This window comes from Neurospora crassa, linkage group II, assembly GCF_000182925.2.
Source record: "Neurospora crassa OR74A linkage group II, whole genome shotgun sequence".
Lineage (NCBI taxonomy): Eukaryota > Fungi > Ascomycota > Sordariomycetes > Sordariales > Sordariaceae > Neurospora > Neurospora crassa.
The window spans coordinates 3,042,970-3,062,078 of NC_026502.1; the positions used below are offsets into that span (position 1 = coordinate 3,042,970).

Genomic DNA, 19,109 nt, shown 5'->3' on the forward strand with positions numbered 1-19,109 from the left:
CTTGGGTCAGGCGCTGGCGACGGCGGAGCTGTTGTCAACTATGGGCAACATATTTTGGCGGTTTAATATTTTGGTAATGGTGGTGGATGAGTAACTAAGTAGGACTTAAGGTTAGTAGAGTTATTCAAAGGGTACCATCCTAGGAGGGCGAGGAAGTTGAGGATTTCGAGGGGGAAACCCGTGTAAGGGGTGGTGCTGGGTTAGATGGTGTTGGGAATGAAACCATTCGAGCAATGACAAGAACTTAGTTGAACCAAAGAATGTATTGACCTTAACCGGGATTTGTGTGGTGACAGTAGACCATCTCGTTGTCGAAATGCAAGGCGCTTGGGAAAGAGCAGTGATCTTCAAATTGATTGACCATCAGGAGGAGGTTGAGCAGAGGAGGGAGTGATTGACATGGATATTCGAAGGACCCAAGAATATATCAGGTCGACGATATCAAAAAAAAGAGTGAAGATCTCTCAATATCATCTAGACTTGAATTGCAATCCAGCCCTTGTTGTATGGTATATGTATTACTTCTCCCGAGGTGACTTCCGTGGCAAGCTGGTAGGTTGGTGCAGCGGGCACGTTTGTGTGACCCCCCTCCTTCCTCCTGTGTCCCCCGGCTCTCATGGACGCTACGCGTTCGAACCCGGTAGCTGTAAGTCCACATTTTTTTTTCTCCTTTTCTTTTTTCGCACATCCTCAGCTTGTTATAATTACTCACTTGCAAGTTTTAGTAGTGAGTGTAAGGCGGGTGAAAAGTGTCTGGCCGAGCCTCGAATAAGTGAAACCGAACCGAGATAGTGTCCTGGAGTAGATTGTGCTTTGTTTTGTTTGTCATGATAGCAATCCAACGTCTCCCAAACTCACTTGGTTCATCGTGTCACTCGACATTTTTTTTTCTCGAAAAATTTCCCTTGCTGATTTACATGCTGCAAATGAAATCAGCCGCAAAGAGCTTCTTGGCTGTTCCCGGTCATTTTGCTGTTCTTGAGTCCAGGAGTTGTCCGCCTCAACTTGCCCTCCTCTGCCAAAACAAACACTAACCCCAACATCACAAGCCTTGAGCGCCGGTACTACCCTGTACGCTCTGAATGTCCCATTTGAACTTTGTTTGAGCCGCAAACACTTCCGTTACACACGCCAGCCTTTTTTTTTTTTTTTTTTTTTTTTTTTTTTTTTTCGATTCAGGTAGTAATGGAGGTAGAACTCTTCTTTCTTTCCAGTAGTGCACACGCAAGAGTGTTTGGTGTGCTGGCAGTAGGCCTCTCCCGCGCCAAGACTTGCGTACCTCATGCGATTGAACAGGATTTATAGGCGACCACTCTCTCACTGGCCGTTTGTTCGCCCAAGGTCATCCTCGGAGCAATCAGCTTCTGGGATCCCAGAGGCATGCCTCTGCACTTGTTGACTGTCTCCATGTGGATGGAGATAAGCTCCCAAATCTCCCCCACACATGGTTGTTGGGCATTAAAGGACCACGATGTCTCCTGGTCAGCCTCAGATTCAAACGGACGGCCGGGCCTCAAGCGGCAAGTAGCCCTTCTCATGCAACGGAGAGTATGTCGAGAACCGCGTACTTCGTTTCTTCATGGCGCGGAATGGAAGACGGCCGAAGGGAAAGAGAGGGTGAAATGTTGTGAAAGATGAGGCGATGGATGGGTATATCAACCTCAATCCCCTCCTCGGATGTCCAGTTTATCTTTACCAGTAAAGCACTTTGGCCACTTCTGGTAGATACTATTCATACAGCCTCTCGATCCCCCATTCAGCGACAAACACAGCCAAAATGCTGATAGCCCTTCTTGCCCCTTTCTCCCTCCTCATAGCCTACGTGCTCCACCATGTCCTCTCCCACCAAACTCTCTTGTTGAAACAAATCTTCTCCCAAACCATCTTCAACACCATCCAGCTCGCCCGCCTTATTGGTCCTCTCGACCCTTACGACCCCTTGACTGTTCCCGACCAGGTAATTCCCGACTCAAACTCCGCCTCCGAAATATCTGAAGCCCAAGCACGAGCCAACCAGCGCATCGATGACGCCCGTTCCATTATTGACTTCTCATATGCCGGGCCTAAAATCGAGTTGGAAGACCGCCTTCGTCTCCGCGCCCTAGCCAATTCCCGTCTGGTTGCGGCGTTTGGGATCAACACGTCGCTCACCAGTTCGTCGGTCTCTGTCCACAAGAAGTTCCGCAAATTGGCGAGTGCATCGATCAACAAGAGCAGAGCTGATTGGCAGAAGCTTTATGGAGTTTGCATGGATTTCCTCCAGCGTGAGAAGGCGCGGTATGGAAGGACTGGTATTGGCTTGGCCGAGTGTGTCCGATGTCTCTGCTTTGTTGTCGTCTTGGTTTCGCAGTTTGGGGTGGACGACAAGAAGGTTGATAAGAACTTGGTGAAGCGAATAACTGATGGAATCAATGCGCAGTGGTTGAAGAGCAAGGAAGATGGCGAGGCGGTAAAGACGTCTGACTCTCTAAACCATGATTTGGGTATGCTCTTTGGCAACCTGAAGACGTCAGTCGCCGAAGAGAACGGTACAGGAAAAGATACCTCTATTGACCCAAGTGAAGCACTCGGGTTAATCATGCCACAATACGAGACACTGTGGCGGGTTGTCCTGCTTACCTACGTCACTGCGTATTATACGCAGTATGATAAGCGGAGTTTGAAGAAGAGAGTCAAAGACATTCCATCTTGTTTGGGAAACGCTGCTACGGAGAAAGAGGCACTCAAATTAGCAACGGTACGTCCCCAGCTCAAAACTTGATTAGGAGTTCGTCACTAACACTTGCTTACGTTCCAGGAGGGTCTTCGTCTATATCCGTCCAACAACAGCATCTATCGTGCCGCCACTGGCCCTGGACCTCTAAAATCAGCAGACGTTCAAGCATGTCATCGTGACTTCAATGTTTGGGGTCGTGACGCTCTTGAGTTCCGACCAGAGCGGTTTGACAATCTCACACCTCTCCAGGAAAAAGCCTACTTCCCCTTTTCTTTGGGATCCCACAAATGCCCGGCTTTTGGGGGCTTCGGAAACAGGATGGTCACTATGCTCGTGGTCTCCATGGGGAGGGCTCTTTCTCCTGAGACAGGAAAACTGAATTTTGAAGATGCCCAACTAGACAACCGCGTTGGAATCATTTTGCCCACCGGGCGGGATGAAATGGAAAATTGGTCCTGGGATATGGTTCGTGTTTAGTGAAGCTAGCAAGAAACACAACAGAGTTGGGAGTTCTGAATGTAAGTTAGCAATGCACCCTGATAAATACCAGCGGTAGGCCCGCGGGCTTGGAAATAAACGTCAATTTACTGCTTGCTGTGTATGTACTGTTTTCAATACTGCTCAATCTGACCCATCCTTTTCCCACTCAGAGCTTGCATACTACGTGCTTCTTTCTACCTACTTACCCACGTTCCCACCACCAGCACGAACCCACTATACCATTAGCTTTTTGGAGGGTATCGTAATATCAGGGCGGTTCTCTAAGCGTCCTCATGCTGGCTTCATTCTCATGATCCCTTCAAATCCTTTTCCCCATTCCTAACCTTTGTGTTCGTAGCTTATCACTTCAACCTTCTTGCACCTCATCCATTTTCGTGACGTCCGGCAGTTTCGTTTGCTTATCACCGGATCACGTCACCTTCTCTATCGATGCCTTCCAAGCTCTCCAAGATATCACTGCCACCAAGCATGCCCACCCCTCCGGTTGTGGCTTTCTTGTCCGCCGTCCATACCTCGTGAAACTTGACGCTCTTATCGCTCGATGCAACCATAATGCAGCCTTCCATCGCGGTGCGGTTGGAGCCTCGCGCCCTACCTCCGCTGTTCCCCGATTTGCGAGCATCATTAGGTCCGCTGGGATAAGGAATTGCATAGAGAGCTCGGTGCTCCCCAGCCCAGGGAACAGCAGCAACTTGGCGGCAGTCGGGCCAAGAGAAGACAGCAATCCGCACCGAGTGTTCCGGTTGAGCGTAACCAAAGGTAGCGGCAATCTCGCGTCGGGTCGTGGACCAGATCAGACTTGTGACTTGCGCAGCCACAGATATAGTTGCAAGGGCGGCGCCAGAAGTCGTATGAAAGAAATGAATGCACTTATCGTTTGATCCGCCTCCAGTTGCCACCAAACCCTCCTGCCACGGACAAAACGCAATTGCTTTGACTGCAGCTCTATGCAGCCACCTGTATCGTTCGTCTCCTGGCTTGAGGACTGGAATCACGCTGGCGGGCCTGGGAGTTGTACGGATCTCTGTGGCGATCTCTGTTGCTGACGAACTCTCTGAATCTCCTTGCGTATGAGAGTGCTGCGATATTTCAGTGTGCCGTACGCGTCCCATGTTACGGCGTGCGTAGTTCATGTCTAGAACCTTTTGCGTTTCGAACAGACAACACAGGTTATCATTGCCTCCTGTAGCAAAGCGATCGCCGTTGGGTGACCAGGATAAGCCGCAAATTTGTTGAGAGTGTACGTCGATGCGGGCCAGCAGCGTCAGCTGTCCTTGCCAGTTATGACGCTCAACTTCCCACCTGTCCGGCCACTCAACAGAATAGTACCAAACACGACCTGCCTCATCTCCCACAAGCAAATCCTCAGTGGCAACGAGCACGCCGGGTGTTGAGGGACAGCCTGAGGGCCGCATGGTGCATGATGGTTTCCAACTCAAGCAAGCAATAGGTGAAGGATGAAGAACCTCAAAACGCGGAATTGGGGCAGCACGCGAGGTTGCGGGATCTGCGTCGTCGAGCAAAGACATCAGTCCTAAAGTTTTGTTAGACCGACCGTAGGCCAAAATAGCTTTGTGGCCATCTGCCGAAGAAAAAGCAACACTGGTTAAATGGCAGTCGTCCTGGGTTCCAGCATTGAGCAGACGAACTCCGCGGGACTCCGACCAGCCGTAAAGAAGATCACCCAGGCCGACAGCTAGAGTCCGACAAGTCGCGGAATAGGATAGGATTGAGCAGTAAAAATCGTCTCGTAAGTTGGGGGCATCGAGAACCCTACAGCATGTTAGCATGATCTAAAGACATGAACGGGACGAGACCACATACTTGAAAGGAGCGGTCGGCAATGTCCTGTTTTCTTGTTTCTTTTTCTGTTGCTCTAAACTCGACTTAGCTGATGTGTCCTGTCTTTGCATTAATTTGTAATACTCACTTGGAGACGGTCCTTCCTTGACCCATTCTGTTCCGGTCCATTGTGTGTGTGATTTGTTAGACCGTTCCTCTTTGCTTTGGGTTTGGCGGGGAATGATGTTGACGTCCAGAACCCGGGCCGCGCGATCAAGACCCAAGGCAGTTGCCAGTCGGGCTTCGTGTTTCTCACGTTCTTCCTCGGCTTTTGGCTTGATGGTCGGGAATGACGTCCGAAAAAGCCTGGCGTTTGTACCACTCCTCATCAAATGGCCACGGCCGTTGTTAACTGCTGTCTCTGCGGGCGGGGCAAGACCACCAACGGCCCATATTGAGCCAAGGCTGAATTGCCTATCTTGGCGGTAACTTGCGTTTGTATTGACGGGGCCGAGAACGCTGCCTACTGAGCAATCGAGTTAACATGTCTGCAAGACATAAGGTCATCAATAGTCCTACCTCTGTTCCGACTTGCTGCTCTGTTTGAGCGGGCTCGCGGCCCAATATCGAAGGTGTTGGTCGCCACAACTCTGCGATGACTAGAAAAGGCATCCTCAGTGGCCGAATTGTGACGAAGAAGTTTCTCAGGTGTGGTCAACTCGTGTGGCGACTTGCTGGTGCGAAACCTTTCGACGGTGTTTGATGAGAGTGTCCTCGAGGGGATGAAGCGGTCAGGAATGCGAGTCGAACTGTTTCCACCGCGGCTTAGGCTGGTCTTAAGGCCCCGCGGGATCTTGGTACCAGAGTCGGAAGTAAAGAAGGACAGAAGAGGTGGACGAGAGCGAGCTGAGCTCCTGGGTAATGTCGCGGGCTTATGGCGCTTCCTAGGGCTTTCATCTTCGGGACACTTGATGTCTACTGCTTCTGTGCCGGCTGCACGAGGACGTCTTTCCCTGTCATTGTAGGCTTCTAGCTTGTATTCCTGATCTGATGTGTTCTTATCGTCAGACTCGGAGAAGTTTTCTTGATCCGAGAGATTCCTATCGCCCAGTCTCCAAAGGTAGTCGGCCTCGATGAGAGTCCTCTTCTTGTGGGGTGTGATTGGAGTTGGGGGAGCCGAGCCGTAGCCAGAGTCGGAGGAGCTGTGAGGGGACTCATAAGGTGAGCCACAGACGTGATATTGACGTTGGGCTTCTTGGAGCAGGGGAAAAGGCGTGTGAAATGTCATTGTGCCTGTGGGCCCAGGAACGAAGGCTCGTGAGCCACGATTGCTGTTGTCGTTGCCCATAGCGAAGATACAGCCGATATATACCGAGGTACTGATGATAGCACGAGTAGCAGACCTCAAGTGAGAAAAAGATGAGCTGGAAAAAGAATGTTTAGTGAACCGGTCCCATCAAGCTCGAGACCACACAGGTTGTCGAAGCTGGAGTGATGAGATTGTTTGGTGAAGTCGGTTGAATGAAGTGATAGATGGTGATGATAAGAACCGGGAGAATCTGCTGGTAACGAAGGGCGTGTGGAGCGACAAAGACGTCGAGCTGTGTGCGAGAACCTGGACGAGAAGCAATACTTGTCGTCGGTGTGCTCGAACGGTGCTCGAGTCGCCGTCCGAGGATAGTAACCGTATTCAAATGCTGGTATTGTTAGTAGTGCTGCTGCTATGGTGGTGGAAGCGTAGTAATAATTCCGGGTGCGTGTTCCTAGGAAGAAGCAGGAGGAAAAGAAGATGGAGTCGAGGAGGCGTATTTGGGGGGGGTTGACGATGAGGTTGAGGTCAGCAGTTTTCTGTGAGGGAAGACTGATGTCGAAACTGAGAAAGCGTCACCTAGACGTCCACGCCGGCCATTTCAACTGATTGATGAAGCGCAATATCCTAGTGAAGTGAGTGTTTGTGTGTGTGAGTGCAAGAACGCCCCCGGATGTGAAGCAGGTTGTGATGAAGTAGTAAGTTCAGTTTCGTTTGTCAACCTCGAAGGTTCAAGTGGAAGAAGTTTGCTGGTCAATCAGGAGGTCAGTCAGGCACAGGGAACTCATGAGATGACTGAACACTCAGCAATAACAGGTCAAACAGGCAGGCAAGATCGGGTCAGTTGGAGCGAAAACTCTGTCATCCCAAGTCTGCACAATAGGAAAGAGTAACTCTGAATAGGCAGAGGACGGGTGAGTCCCAACGAGACCATGCCGAGACCGGCGAGGTTCAGTTGGGGTGGACATTTTGTTTTGACTGCAATCCATTGCAGGATGCTGGCCATTCTCCCATATCAAGAAGGCACGATGCCCAAGGTCGGTAGTAGTAGACATTAAGTAATTGTTCTGTTGGTAAGAACCACAGGCACATCCAGGACCAGACACAACACAGAATCAAAAGGGTTGAAAGATGGAAAGAGGAACGGAGGATTGGGTGTGGAAGTTCGTTCCTGCATGATGTTATTGTAACTGACATCCACGATAAGACCGATAAGCTCGTTCATTACGTCCCACTCGCACTGGAGCTGTTGCGCCAAGCCTTCACACAGGCCAGGGCTCTCCCGGTAACCAGCGGCATTGCCATACGACGCTACACCACAGTAGGCATAGCGCGCTGTTAGCAGTTGCCTGCCCCGTCCCATCCTCTCCGACGTCACCTCATCAAAGGCTACGGAACATGTATGTGCCTTTCAGGCAAGCCCCGATTTCCCATCCAACCTAGCCCCTGAAACCAACCCGTTGACAGTTGATAGCAGTATCATGGCCGATGTAAGACACAACCGGACTCCAGTCTAGACGCTAGGTACTTTGGCAGGCTGTTGACTGATGGGGAGACGCATCCCAGCAAGGCGGATCGAACCACGGCATAGCCCGCACCTCGAGAACGCGCACCGAAGAGCAGCGCCAGAAGGACCTCGAGCGCATCAAGGACTACCGCGCTCTTGAGGACCAGGTGCGCCATCACGCCGCAAAGAACGACTACTCCTCCGACGTCTTCGCCCTCACCTCCAAGCTCCTGCGCCTCAACCCCGAGTACTACACAGTATGGAACGTCCGCAGGCGCTGCCTAATCTCTGGATTATTGTCCAAGCCCTCGCCTGGCTCCTCGCCCTCGAAGGCGTTGCCGACTTCTTCTCCGACCGCCACTACCACAACCTCTTCCGCCGACTTCTCCTCCTCTTTGTCGACCGAGACCCCGCCCGCCCCCGAGTCCCAGACAACTGGGAAGAGTGGTATAACAGCTGAGGACGACGAGGAACAGAAGCAGCAGACGCGGCAGCAGGATCAACAGAACGACCAACAAATACTCCAGAAGGAACTGCACTTTACCATTCCGCTCCTCCTCGAATCGCCAAAATGCTACTGGATCTGGAGCTACCGGCTGTGGATCCTCAAGCAGGTGATTGAAAGACTGCCGGTCCCTGTAGCGCGAAACATATGGGAGGAAGAACTGGGTCTGACCTCCAAGATGCTCCTGCGAGACCAGCGCAACTTCCACGCCTGGGGATACAGGCGGCACGTGGTGGAGCAGCTGGAGAGTCCAGAGTTGGAAGGCAAGAGTCTTGTCGAGTCAGAGTTTGAGTTCACGACCAAGAAGATTTCACAGAACCTCTCCAACTTTTCGGCCTGGCACTCGCGAAGCAAGCTCATCCCGCGGTTGCTGGATGAGAGAAACGCAAATGATGAGGCGCGGAAGGCTTTCTTTGAAGAAGGTCAGTTTTCCCACCCCCTCCCGTCACTACGTTAGCCAAATGGGAAAAATCGGTCGGATGAGAACTAACCACGTCCGTATACTAGAACTCAACAAAATAGGAGAAGCAATCAACGTCGGCCCCGACGATCAATCCCTTTGGTACTACCACCAATTCCTCATGCTGAACCTAGTCAACTCTGCTGAGCATCCGACCATCGCCCCCGCCTTCACGCAAGAGGAGCGCGTCACGTACCTGCGCCGCGAAATCGAGAGCATCCAGGAGCTGTTGGAAGATTACGACGACGCCAAGTTGATTTATGAGGCCTTGTTCGACTATACCCTTTATCTCTGTCAGCTGCAGGGGAGAAAGCCGAATGAGCAGGAAGAGAAGGACCTGAAGGGCTGGTTGGGAAACTTGAAGAAGCTGGATCCGATGCGGAGTGGAAGGTGGGCGGATTTGGAGAGGGATTTGGGATTGAAAGAGTAATGTGTGTGTGTGTACAATTTGTGTGTGTACTTGTTCAATACTTGTGTGCAATAAGCATATATTACCGAACCTTATGCAATCCCCAGCCTTCCTGATGCCGGCGGCCGTTCGGGTGTGCACGTGGTACGGGTACTGCATACATGGCATGGCATAGCATGGCATGGCATGGCATCGGCCGCATGACCATCTCTTATCTCGTCTCCTCTACCGACAGAACCACTAACTGACCCTTACTGAGATCCTCCACTTTTCTTTGATTGCTCAAAGTTGCCCCCTGTTTGCCAACCAGGGGACCTTTTCATCGAGTCCATGCCGGCGTTGGAAGTTTCGGCAACGTCAGTGTAGGCTGGCTTGTCTTACCCCTCATGGCTTTGTTTGGGTTGAATAAAGTCAGGATAGCATAACAAACGGAATGGTGAAGGGAGTGATGAGAGAAGAAGGAAAGAGGAAAAATGGGGACGAAATGGATACATAACGGGTAATTAAAATTGGCGTTGATGCAGAGTGGTATTGGTCTGGGTGTTTTTGTCCGTTGGAGAATTTTCCCAAGGTAGTTCTCTATCTGTAACTCTGAGTGTAATGCGATTCTACAACCATCGTATGCATCAAGATTAATACAAAATATACAGTCAAGTGTCACACATCTTCCTACCTCCACACATGTCTTCCCCGCTTAATCACTCCTAAAAGCATCGGCAACACTAACCGGCACCTCTCCAGCCATCTCCCTCCTCTTCAAGCCCAACCACTCCCTTCTCTCCAACAAAGGCTCCCGCCTCCTCAGTCTAAACCCCGCATCCCGCGTCCGCCAAAACTTGAACCGCTGCCAGGAAGTGCCGCGCCGCAGCAAGTCTCCATCGATCTTGCGATACCGCACCTCGCACTGCACCCAGTCGTAGATGCCCGGGAGCGAGAGGCCCAGGGTGGGAAGGGCGAGGAGCTTTCTCTGATTTTTATGGCTTTGAGGAGAGGTAGTGGAAGGGCTGCTTAGATACCGGCTCTCCTCCCAGACTTCGTCATAGTCTCTGAAGCTTGCAGCTTGTTCATCCTCCCATTCTTTGTAGAACCACAACAGTTCGTGTATCTGTTCTTTGGTCAGGTGTTTCTGGAGTTGCTTGGTGGTTACTGTTTCCGGGGTGGGAGTGCTGTGGTCATCCTCAGCAATACCAGCCGCAGCCCGACGTAAGTGCTCGGGCGGTTGAGGCCAGTAAGATTCGTTCCCCTGAATGAATCCGGAGAGATCGGTCTCCGCGTACACGGCCGGCAGGGTGTACCGGATGCGGCCGGGGGCGTAGGCTTTCAGCATGCTGGCGAGCAGTTCCTTGTGCTTGACCTTCTGGCCGAGAAGAAGACCCTCGCGGAAGTCTTTTTGGTAGACAGCTTCGAAGGGGGCGACGCGCACGGGACAGGGCACGCGGTGACGGAGCCGGATCCAGTAGCGGCCGTCCCAGAGCTTCCATTTTGTCCAGCCTGCCCAGGCCCACTCGGAGGGTTCCTTGAGGAAACGCGAGGCTAAGGCGCTTTGGGATAATCGTAGGGTTGGGGCGGGAGTTTTGGCTTGGTAAGGGGCTCGGGAGAGCCGCCAGCGGACGGAGCCATTGGGTTGGATAAGGGGGTCCAGGTGCACGCCGGAGATCATGTAGCCCTTGGGTTCGCCTTGGAGTGTTGGGATCTCCTTTTCATCGGGAAGCCTCAGCTCTGGAAAAAGTAACGCGACGGAGTAATCGAGATCCGCAAGGGTTGGGAGGTTGTGGTTGGGTGTTACCAACGAGAGCAGTCGCCGTATGATGATGGCGGCAATGGTGCGATAGTGGACAAGACGCCTCTTGCGCCAAACAGAGGACCTCCGAGACAACCTGGGGCCTCCTGGGAGTCTGAACCTAGGCATTTCGGCCTCTACTGTCCCAGCTGTCGTTGCGAGATCGTGAACATATAGTCGCTCGAGAACTCTACCGGCTTCAGCTTCCTCGGCGGCAACCCTGGCGCGGCATCGTGCCGCAAGCTGCAAGATGGCAGGCTTTTGGAGGGCGTTTGGGAGTTGGTGATGCTTGACCAAGTATCTGATAGCATTGCGGGGGGTGAAAGTTGGGTCTGCATTGGTGTGATCTTCGAACCATGGTATGCCGTTCTCCTCACACGTGGCAATGAGCCTGTCCTTGCCGAAGCCAAGCAGAGGGCGGTAGATCATGATGCCACCATCCTCGGCATCGACCTCTGGGACAGGAGGGTAGTCTCCCCATTTGCGGTGTGTGCGCTGGTACTCGTTGAAGTACTGGCTTCCATCACTCCTCATGCCATAGGCGATTTCATACTGGAGCGTTTGCGGATCGAGCTGGTCACGCAGGCTGTACTTCAGGTACTTCTTCATCCGCTTGCCCGTCGGCATCCTGGTCCAAAACGGGCTTGTGGACTCTTGGTCATCCAAGTAACCACTCTGGTAGACGTTGTGAATATCGTAGCACTCTGGAATGTCTACGGCGTTCGGGATACCCTGAAGACCACGGTAGCCGCGGCCGCTGATCATCCTCATCAGTATAGTTTCATACTGGTCATCTTCATGGTGGCCTGTGAAGAGGGAACAAATGTTGTGACGTTGGCACACGCCCGCAATGGCGGCATAGCGAAGTTTGCGGGCCAAGGGTTCAATGCTTGGGTGAGTTTTGGGGTCTACACCGGGGCCGAGTTCAGACTCCCAGTTGATGGTCTCAATGGTAGGATCAACCATGTCGCCAATCTTGGTCTTGATGGCATGTGCCACCTTTTGTGCCTCTTCGTCGCTGCCCTCGCGCAAGCCATGGTCGACAATGACGGCACGGACCTTGCCTAGAATGTTGTCGCCGACGCGAAACTGCTCGTTAGGGGAAACGCTGGCGTTTAGAGATTTTTCCTGTTTAAGCCGGTGAAACAAAAAGGCCAATGCCATGGAATCCACGCCTCCGCTTATGGCACAGCCGATATGGCGATGTCTGGGACTGAAGGCCGGAGGAAACCGGGGCCGGCATATTGAGTGGAGAGCATCTTCGAACTCGCGGGCGCTGATTGCCCGGGCGCTGCGGTGGAAGACCTGTAGCGGCGTGACCATTCCATAGCCTGTCCAAGTGTGGTGCGTTCACCTCACCTTGCGGTTGGAGGAGGAGGATGAAGGATGTGAGTGGTGAAGTGACAACGGGGAAAGGGTGGAGATGTTAAAGTGTCAGAATGCTTGACGACGCCGTGACAGTCACCAAACAGAACTGCACTAACAATTAACTGGTGATGTGGCCCAAGCTCTCGGTCATCTACGGTATGCTTGATAACCCGCACAGTGGCATCCACAGCGCTTGGACGCCTATCCCAGCTCCAGTCAAGTTACAGTGTAGTGAGTGTCGTTGACGTACCATTATAGCAAAGATACTTCAAAAAGAAGCCACTCAAACTTTTTTGTGTCAGCTTCAAGGTATCTTCCATTAGAGAGTACGCATCTTTTCACTGTCCTTCCCAGGGCATTCCCCAGCTTTTGGAAGCTTCCATCTGTCTTCCATTGAACAGAAAGCATTCGGAAGTTTATCAGCCAATTACCAACTTTCAGACTTCAACGTGCCCGGCGTCGAATGTGACCAGATTCGGGTACACGACAGGTAGCGTAGCATAGCAGTTGGGAAGATCCCGAGCTGGAGGGTTTACATATTCCAGCTGCTTTGGAATCAAAAACAACAACTCTACGTATTCAGAATGCCAAGACGTCTTGTCCAAAGTGCCTGTATCCCCGTCCCATTCTTTCCTAGCTGGGGAGTTCAGTTGTCATCAGCCTGGGCTCGACACTCGGCGAATCGCAGGTATTTCCCAACTTACACTGTAGATACTGCCGTCTATTCTACATATAGGTGGTACCACCATCCGACATTCGACTTCCATTAGATTTCCAACTAAGTCTTGCTCCCATCCCATCCCTTCCCTACAATTTCCTCGCCAGTTCAACTTGTTGCTTCAGTTTCGTTCTTCTTTTTTTTTTTTTTTTCTAATTGTTCTTTTCCCTACCTAATACCACCTCCCCCTCTTCGCGCCTTCTACAAGTGAAATCTGCCTTGCATTTATCCACCCATCACGGGGCAGTGCACACATAACCTACCAAGCAGCCCGCCCATTCAATCCACCCATAACGGCTCAACACCCCATCGCGGCAGCTGAACGCGGGACCTCGACGTCTAGGTTATACACCCTCGTTCGTCCACTCTTACTCGTCAAGCCATATACGTCATCTTATACCTCGACACGCAGGTACCGTCCCTTTGGACTTTGCTACTATTGCTCCGAGCGACCTCGTCAACCAGTCAGATACCTCCTCCCAGGATACGCCAAGAGAACGGAACTTCTTCACACTGGACATCGCGCGTGTGGCCGTTGAACCCCAGGAACCCGCAGCGCTCACCCGACCATCCCCGGTCCCCACTGCTCAGCTCCCATCCGTCATAGCAGACGTACATAAACAAAACAATTGCGCATGATTGCTCGCCCGGCCCTTTGACATACGCCATGGCCAAAAAGGCTCGCCAAAGAATAAGCTATGGTTCGTCGCTTTTCGTCTTCAATTTCCGTGCGGGCGCAACACAGGGCGCATGGCTAATCACACTCGTACTTTACTGCAGTTCTCGAGCTCCCAAACTCCTCACCTGGTGGCCATCGGCTCGGCGTGAATGGTCTCGCCGTCGATCGCGACAATGCTATTCTGTGAGCATATACCCTCATCCTCGTGTTCCCGCCGATATCGATCGAATCCCGTCCATGTACTGATTCAATTGACACGACACAGCTACTCCGGCGGCCGTGACGGTACAGTATGCGCTTGGGACGTCCCTCCCGACTGCATTGCCCCGATTTCCTCCCACTCCGCCGTTGTCGATACCTCGTCCTCGCGCGCCAATGCCAGGCCCAAGCAGACGACCAGATTCCGTGCCCAAACACAAGCGCATACACATTGGATCAACGATCTCGCTTTAGCCCAACAACATTCCGCCGTGGTGTCTGCCTCGTCCGATCTCCTTGTCAAAGTATGGCGACCCCACGGAAGCGACGCCACAGAACCAGCCACCATTGGCCAGCACGCCGATTACGTTAAGTGCGTTGCGACACCGTCACAGTCCACCAACTGGGTAGCCTCGGGTGGCCTCGACCGGAAAATATATCTCTGGGACTTGTCAGGCGCCGGCAAGCGACTAGAGATCGATGTCAGTGGCGAGGAGGTGCGAGAGAAGGGTAGCGTTTATGCCTTGGCCGTCAACCACTCCATCCTCGCCAGCGGTGGTCCCGAGAGCGTGGTTCGCCTATGGGATCCCAAGACGGGCAAGCGCATCACCAAATTCGTCGGTCATACCGACAACATCCGGGCCATTCTGGTCAACTCTTCGGGCGACATGGTCATGACGGCTAGTTCCGACCAGACGGTCAAGGTTTGGAGCGTCACGGCAGGCAGGTGTATGCACACACTCACCATGCATAATGACAGTGTATGGTCTCTGTTTGCCGAAGACCCTGAACTCGGCGTCTTCTACAGTAGTGATCGGTCAGGCTTGGTGGTCAAAACCGATGTGCGAGGCACCTTGCATGATTTGGACGATGGCCTGTCTGTGGCCGTCGCACAGGAGCATGATGGCGTGAGCAAGGTTGTCGCTTGTGGAAACTCTGTGTGGACGGCGACGTCACGGTCATCGATCAACCGTTGGCAGAGCGTCGACACAACCGCTGACATTCAGCTCCCAGGGGGGTTCCGGCCTCAGAGGGCCTCCGTTGTGTCGACGAGGAGCAGGGAAAATACTTTCCAGTCTGGACCCACTATGTCAACAGGGTCACCTACCCAAAAGCGGGAGATTCCGGCCAAGTCCATTTTGCGCATCTCGAACACGGCCTCCTTCCCGCTTGCTCCCAGTCGAGATGGGGCAGAATCGGTTGCAACACATACACGAAAAGGATCTGAAGTAATCACAGACCCCGCGGTAAGCGTAGTCGAGCCGATATACCATCTGCCGGAAGAAACGATTGAGGGCCAGTTTGGCCTGGTTAAGCACCGTCTTCTGAATGACAGGCGGCGGGTCCTAACACTGGACACGGCTGGGGATGTAGTGTTGTGGGATTTGATCAAAGTGAGACCTCGTAGTTTCCCAAACTTTGTGATTGTGAATGTGAACGTGACTTTTGCTGACTGTCTTGTCTCAATTAGTGTAAACCCATCAAGAGTTTTGGAAAGAGGCATTTGGAGGATGTAGAACCCGAGGTCAATACCCTGGAGGCCGTGGCTCCATGGTGCTCAATAGACATCAGCTCGGGCAACTTAACAGTAGTCCTAGAGCCATTTAACTGCTTTGACGCCGAGGCGTATGCCGATGAGCTCACGCTCGAAGAGCCCGTGGAGTTTCGGGAAGACCAGAGGAGTATGTTTCATCACCGACTATTATCACGCTGGATCGTGCTAACCCTTCACAGTAAATCTTGGAAAGTGGATTCTACGGTATCTCTTTGCGAACCTGATAGATGAAGAGATCCGACGCGATGAGGCACACAGACACAGGTTGAACGAAGTATCACAACAACGGGCAGCCGTCGGGAGGGTGAATCCCGCACTATCGATAATAATCCCTCCTCCGCCGGGTGGCATTGACTCGCAGGTTACAACGCCGCGGGCAAACGGCTTCCGGTTCCCTCCTGTGACTCCAGGGTTCGCAATCGGACTCGCTACTCCAGCCTCGCCCATGGGACCAAGAGCGGAATTTGGAACGCCGTTCAGTCCCCTCGACAGGTTTTCGTCGCAACTTTCGAATAGGCCATCTGCAGAACGACTCGACTACTTTTCAGACGCCATCAACGCACCAGACGCAGACGCAAACAAGACAGCACAAACTCCGGCGCCGGTTGCAGAGTCTCGAGCGTCAGAAGATAAGACCGGAAAGACGTCAACCGAGAACGGAAAAGAGAAAGACAAGGAGAAGGATAAGGACAAGGAAGTTAAGAGCCCCAGCACGCCGTTTGGAAAGAAGTTCCGGATGAACATGTCCTTTGGCGGTAAAAAGCTCGGTCGCTCAGCTTCCAATGCCGTTGCCGATAAGCCGGTCGTAGTAGACGAGAAGGCCGAGGAGTCCGAATCTTCTTCCAACCACGAGAAGGAATTCGCCGATAGCTTCCACGGTGTTATCCAGAAGATTCACAACGAGTACGAGAAGCAACTAATCGAAAATCCCGACACGGTGGTCGAAACACGCATCTGCCCCAGCCTACCCAACGATACGCCGGTGCTCAAACTGCCCAAGGGCACCAAGGTGATCATCCAGGAGGAGACGTCAGGCGGCTCAGCCGAGTTGTATCGGGGGACCGTGGAATCTGTGGGTGCGGACGTGGACATCATCGAGCAAAAGGGCCCCCAGTGGCTCGGCGAGGTTTTGTTGCTGAACGTCATTCCACCCAAAGATCCTGTCAAGGTGTCGTTTGTACTGTACCCGTGGCAGGATACGTTGCCGGCCCTCACGGTGGCGGACGGGAACAATCGCCTGAACGCGAATAGGATGCTGAGGGTGAAGAAGATACTGGCGTACGTGGCAGAGAGGATCGACCCGCCTGCTGACCCGGAGAATCCGGACTCAGACGCGATGAAGCCCGAGGAGTACTTGGAGCTGTACTGCAATGAACAGGTGAGATCTGAATTCCTACTGCGAAACTGGGTGGCGCTTGTGCTGACATGAACCAAAACTACCTAGCTCTTGCCAAACACCATGAGTCTCGCAACCCTTCGCGCACACGTCTGGAAGGGCGGTAATGATATTGTCCTTCATTACAAAGCCAACGGAAAGAAAGAGATTCTATTCCCGTCGGTACCATCTCCCAACGTTACCGATGGCAGCCAACGCCAGAGTCAGGACTCCCCATCAGCCGCCGGGACAGCAGCCGGACAGGGACAAGTCGGCCAAGCTGTTGCAGCAGCAGCTTAGGATGATGAAGCTGTCAGGTTGGAGAGTTCATGGACATCCCTGGAAGGATTTGAGTATTATCCAATCGTGCCGTTACTGCCCTGTTATGATGGATGAGTGGACAGTGTATGACTAATTATTCCTGTTGATCTCGGAGTCAGCGTATTTGTACATGGTGTTGTTTTTTTCTTCTCCCTGTCTATCTCTATTCATGCGTTCTCTGGCTACTGTTGGTTATGAACCTGGAGACAGCGCTTGTTCGACTCTTAGCGGGTATTTTATATAGTACAGTAGGGGTTGTTGTACATAGGGGTGTAACATGACTCCTGTTACTCCCACTGGGGTATCTTGAACTCTATGTCTATGTATGCTGTTCTTCTCGCTCATCCCGTCTTGTCTATTCGATGCCCAAGATTAATGACATCGAGCTGATCCCTTTTTTTCTTTTCCCAAAGACCGTGCAGCAACAACCGTCTTCGCCTTTCCTCAGCAACGCTTCAAACCCAAATTACCACACCCTTCCTTAGAGCGACAACTCCCCACCACTGCTCTTCTTTCTCGTCGTCCCCTCAAAAGCATTGACAACACTCTGATAACTCCCCAAGAAAATCGCTCCTCCGATACTGATCCACATCACTCTTGGCCCAATCCCACTAAAGAACGGCCTGATGCCACTTCCCGTCTTTGTCTTCCCATCCCTCCAAATTGTTTGTATTAAGCTGACCACCCCCTCCCTCCTCTCGCTCAACATGATCCTGGTCTTGAGCACATCCAAAGGCGTCGTCAAGGCCGCCGCAAACCCGCCCGCCAAGCTTCCGTACAATGCGCTCTCGGGGGCACTAACGTCTTTATCATCTTTACCCGTGGCCGAGTCCCCAAACAGGCCCCAGCCAATTCGTTGGCGGCGCTCACGTCCCCATTTCTTGAGCGACTCCCACAGCGGGAACTGCAGCACCGTAAACGGCACCTCCCTCATCACCGTGATGCCCCACCCCCTGTACAGCTCCCTCCACACCCCTGTCAGGCCGATGGTCGAGCGCTGGTGCAGGATGTGCAGCAAGCTGCTCAAGCTCGACCCGCCATGCTGACCCGCTTGCGCCCGCTGCTTGATCACCTCGGTCGGCACGCGGACCGCACAAGCGGCGATCTCGCCCAGACTCGCCGCGATTCCGTGCTGCACCCCCGGACTACTCAGACCCTTCTTCCCCTGTCCTTTGTTTGTGTCCCCCGTATGTGTTGTTGTTGTTGTTGTTGTTGTTGTTGTTGTCGAATTCCCTGTCGTAGAAAGAAACCCCTTGGTGGTCTCATAAGTAACGAAGAAGAAGGCAGCTCCAGGAGCGGAACCGATAACGCAGGAGCCGACGCCGCGGTAGATTCCCCGGAAACCGCCGCTGGCGAAAAAGCCTTGGGCCGATTGGAGACGGGTCTTGAGCGTGTCGAGCGGGAAGAGAGAGAGGTCGACGGTGGTACCGGCGAGGGCGCCTGCTAAGAGGGCGGTTTGGAAGGGTGGTGGGGAGGATTGGGAGGCCATTGTTTTTCTTTTTCTTTGCGGTTCGTTCGTCGCGAGGTTACTTGGATTTGGTTGGGATTAGGGAGGTGTCGAGTAGTCGATGACAATTGGAGGATTGATTGGAGGGAGGTTAAAGCCGCGAAGTTCGGTACTTTGCTGTATTGGATGTGACTCGATTGGGAAAGTCACGATGTTATCGGTTTCGGTTCGGCTCGGTTTTGGAAGGTGCTGATAAGGACTCAATGTCATCCACCAGACAAACCGTCGACCTAGATTCACCGCGAAGAACCAATTGAACTTGTTGGGACTTCTTCAAAGAAGTGATTGGCCTCGAAGAGATAGTCTAGGCAGGTCGACGGTGATTGTCCTGGACAAGATGGTCGGAGCTATTTTCCCGAGATTTACTTTGCGACGGCGGCATCGGACGGCAGGAACAGCGTCGCATTTCGTGACGCACT

General features: G+C 52.7%; 6 protein-coding genes across 6 annotated transcripts; 3 read left to right on the top strand and 3 right to left on the bottom strand.

The window, feature by feature from the left end:
• Positions 1 to 1,777: 1,777 nt before the first annotated feature.
• NCU01573 (hypothetical protein) lies at positions 1,778 to 3,193 on the top strand (the record flags this gene model as incomplete). Its single annotated transcript, XM_951117.3, has 2 exons — positions 1,778 to 2,737; positions 2,798 to 3,193. 2 exons carry the CDS (start codon positions 1,778 to 1,780, stop codon positions 3,191 to 3,193), a joined length of 1,356 nt encoding a protein of 451 aa, XP_956210.3.
• Positions 3,194 to 3,281: 88 nt separating this feature from the next.
• Positions 3,282 to 6,373, bottom strand: NCU01572 (WD domain-containing protein). The gene is made up of 4 exons (XM_951116.3): positions 5,579 to 6,373; positions 5,148 to 5,525; positions 5,042 to 5,093; positions 3,282 to 4,990 (listed from the first exon to the last, which is right to left on the bottom strand). The coding sequence occupies exons 1-4, from the start codon at positions 6,345 to 6,347 to the stop codon at positions 3,619 to 3,621; spliced, it is 2,571 nt and encodes an 856-aa protein (XP_956209.3). The 5' UTR covers positions 6,348 to 6,373; the 3' UTR covers positions 3,282 to 3,618.
• A 1,330-nt stretch (positions 6,374 to 7,703) lies between these two features.
• NCU01571 (hypothetical protein) lies at positions 7,704 to 9,337 on the top strand. The gene is made up of 3 exons (XM_951115.2): positions 7,704 to 7,798; positions 7,875 to 8,742; positions 8,828 to 9,337. The coding sequence occupies exons 1-3, from the start codon at positions 7,790 to 7,792 to the stop codon at positions 9,208 to 9,210; spliced, it is 1,260 nt and encodes a 419-aa protein (XP_956208.1). The 5' UTR covers positions 7,704 to 7,789; the 3' UTR covers positions 9,211 to 9,337.
• A 546-nt stretch (positions 9,338 to 9,883) lies between these two features.
• On the bottom strand, positions 9,884 to 12,292 carry NCU01570 (hypothetical protein; the record flags this gene model as incomplete). Its single annotated transcript, XM_951114.3, has 2 exons — positions 9,884 to 11,726; positions 11,757 to 12,292. 2 exons carry the CDS (start codon positions 12,290 to 12,292, stop codon positions 9,884 to 9,886), a joined length of 2,379 nt encoding a protein of 792 aa, XP_956207.3.
• Positions 12,293 to 13,121: 829 nt separating this feature from the next.
• NCU01569 (WD repeat containing protein 48) lies at positions 13,122 to 17,491 on the top strand. The gene is made up of 6 exons (XM_951113.3): positions 13,122 to 13,756; positions 13,836 to 13,917; positions 14,000 to 15,326; positions 15,404 to 15,614; positions 15,667 to 16,865; positions 16,932 to 17,491. Exons 1-6 carry the CDS (start codon positions 13,723 to 13,725, stop codon positions 17,160 to 17,162), a joined length of 3,084 nt encoding a protein of 1,027 aa, XP_956206.3. The 5' UTR covers positions 13,122 to 13,722; the 3' UTR covers positions 17,163 to 17,491.
• Positions 17,322 to 19,062, bottom strand: NCU01568 (hypothetical protein). Its single transcript, XM_951112.2, has one exon. It carries the CDS (start codon positions 18,670 to 18,672, stop codon positions 17,665 to 17,667), a length of 1,008 nt encoding a protein of 335 aa, XP_956205.1. The 5' UTR covers positions 18,673 to 19,062; the 3' UTR covers positions 17,322 to 17,664.
• Between the last annotated feature and the right edge of the window lie 47 nt (positions 19,063 to 19,109).

What these genes read in the sequence shown, in the direction of transcription:
- NCU01568 (XM_951112.2), bottom strand. Translation starts at nt 18,672, where the DNA reads ATGGCCTCCCAATCCTCCCCACCACCCTTCCAAACCGCCCTCTTAGCA.
- NCU01569 (XM_951113.3), top strand. Translation starts at nt 13,723, where the DNA reads ATGGCCAAAAAGGCTCGCCAAAGAATAAGCTATG. An exon ending in GATCGCGACAATGCTATTCT is followed by an intron (nt 13,918 to 13,999) that starts GTGAGCATATAC and finishes GACACGACACAG; the next exon opens with CTACTCCGGCGGCCGTGACG. An exon ending in TGTTGTGGGATTTGATCAAA is followed by an intron (nt 15,327 to 15,403) that starts GTGAGACCTCGT and finishes TGTCTCAATTAG; the next exon opens with TGTAAACCCATCAAGAGTTT.
- NCU01572 (XM_951116.3), bottom strand. Translation starts at nt 6,347, where the DNA reads ATGGGCAACGACAACAGCAATCGTGGCTCACGAGCCTTCGTTCCTGGG. An exon ending in AGCAGCAAGTCGGAACAGAG is followed by an intron (nt 5,526 to 5,578) that starts GTAGGACTATTG and finishes TCGATTGCTCAG; the next exon opens with TAGGCAGCGTTCTCGGCCCC. An exon ending in TTGCCGACCGCTCCTTTCAA is followed by an intron (nt 4,991 to 5,041) that starts GTATGTGGTCTC and finishes AACATGCTGTAG; the next exon opens with GGTTCTCGATGCCCCCAACT.
- NCU01571 (XM_951115.2), top strand. An exon ending in GAAGGCTTTCTTTGAAGAAG is followed by an intron (nt 8,743 to 8,827) that starts GTCAGTTTTCCC and finishes TCCGTATACTAG; the next exon opens with AACTCAACAAAATAGGAGAA.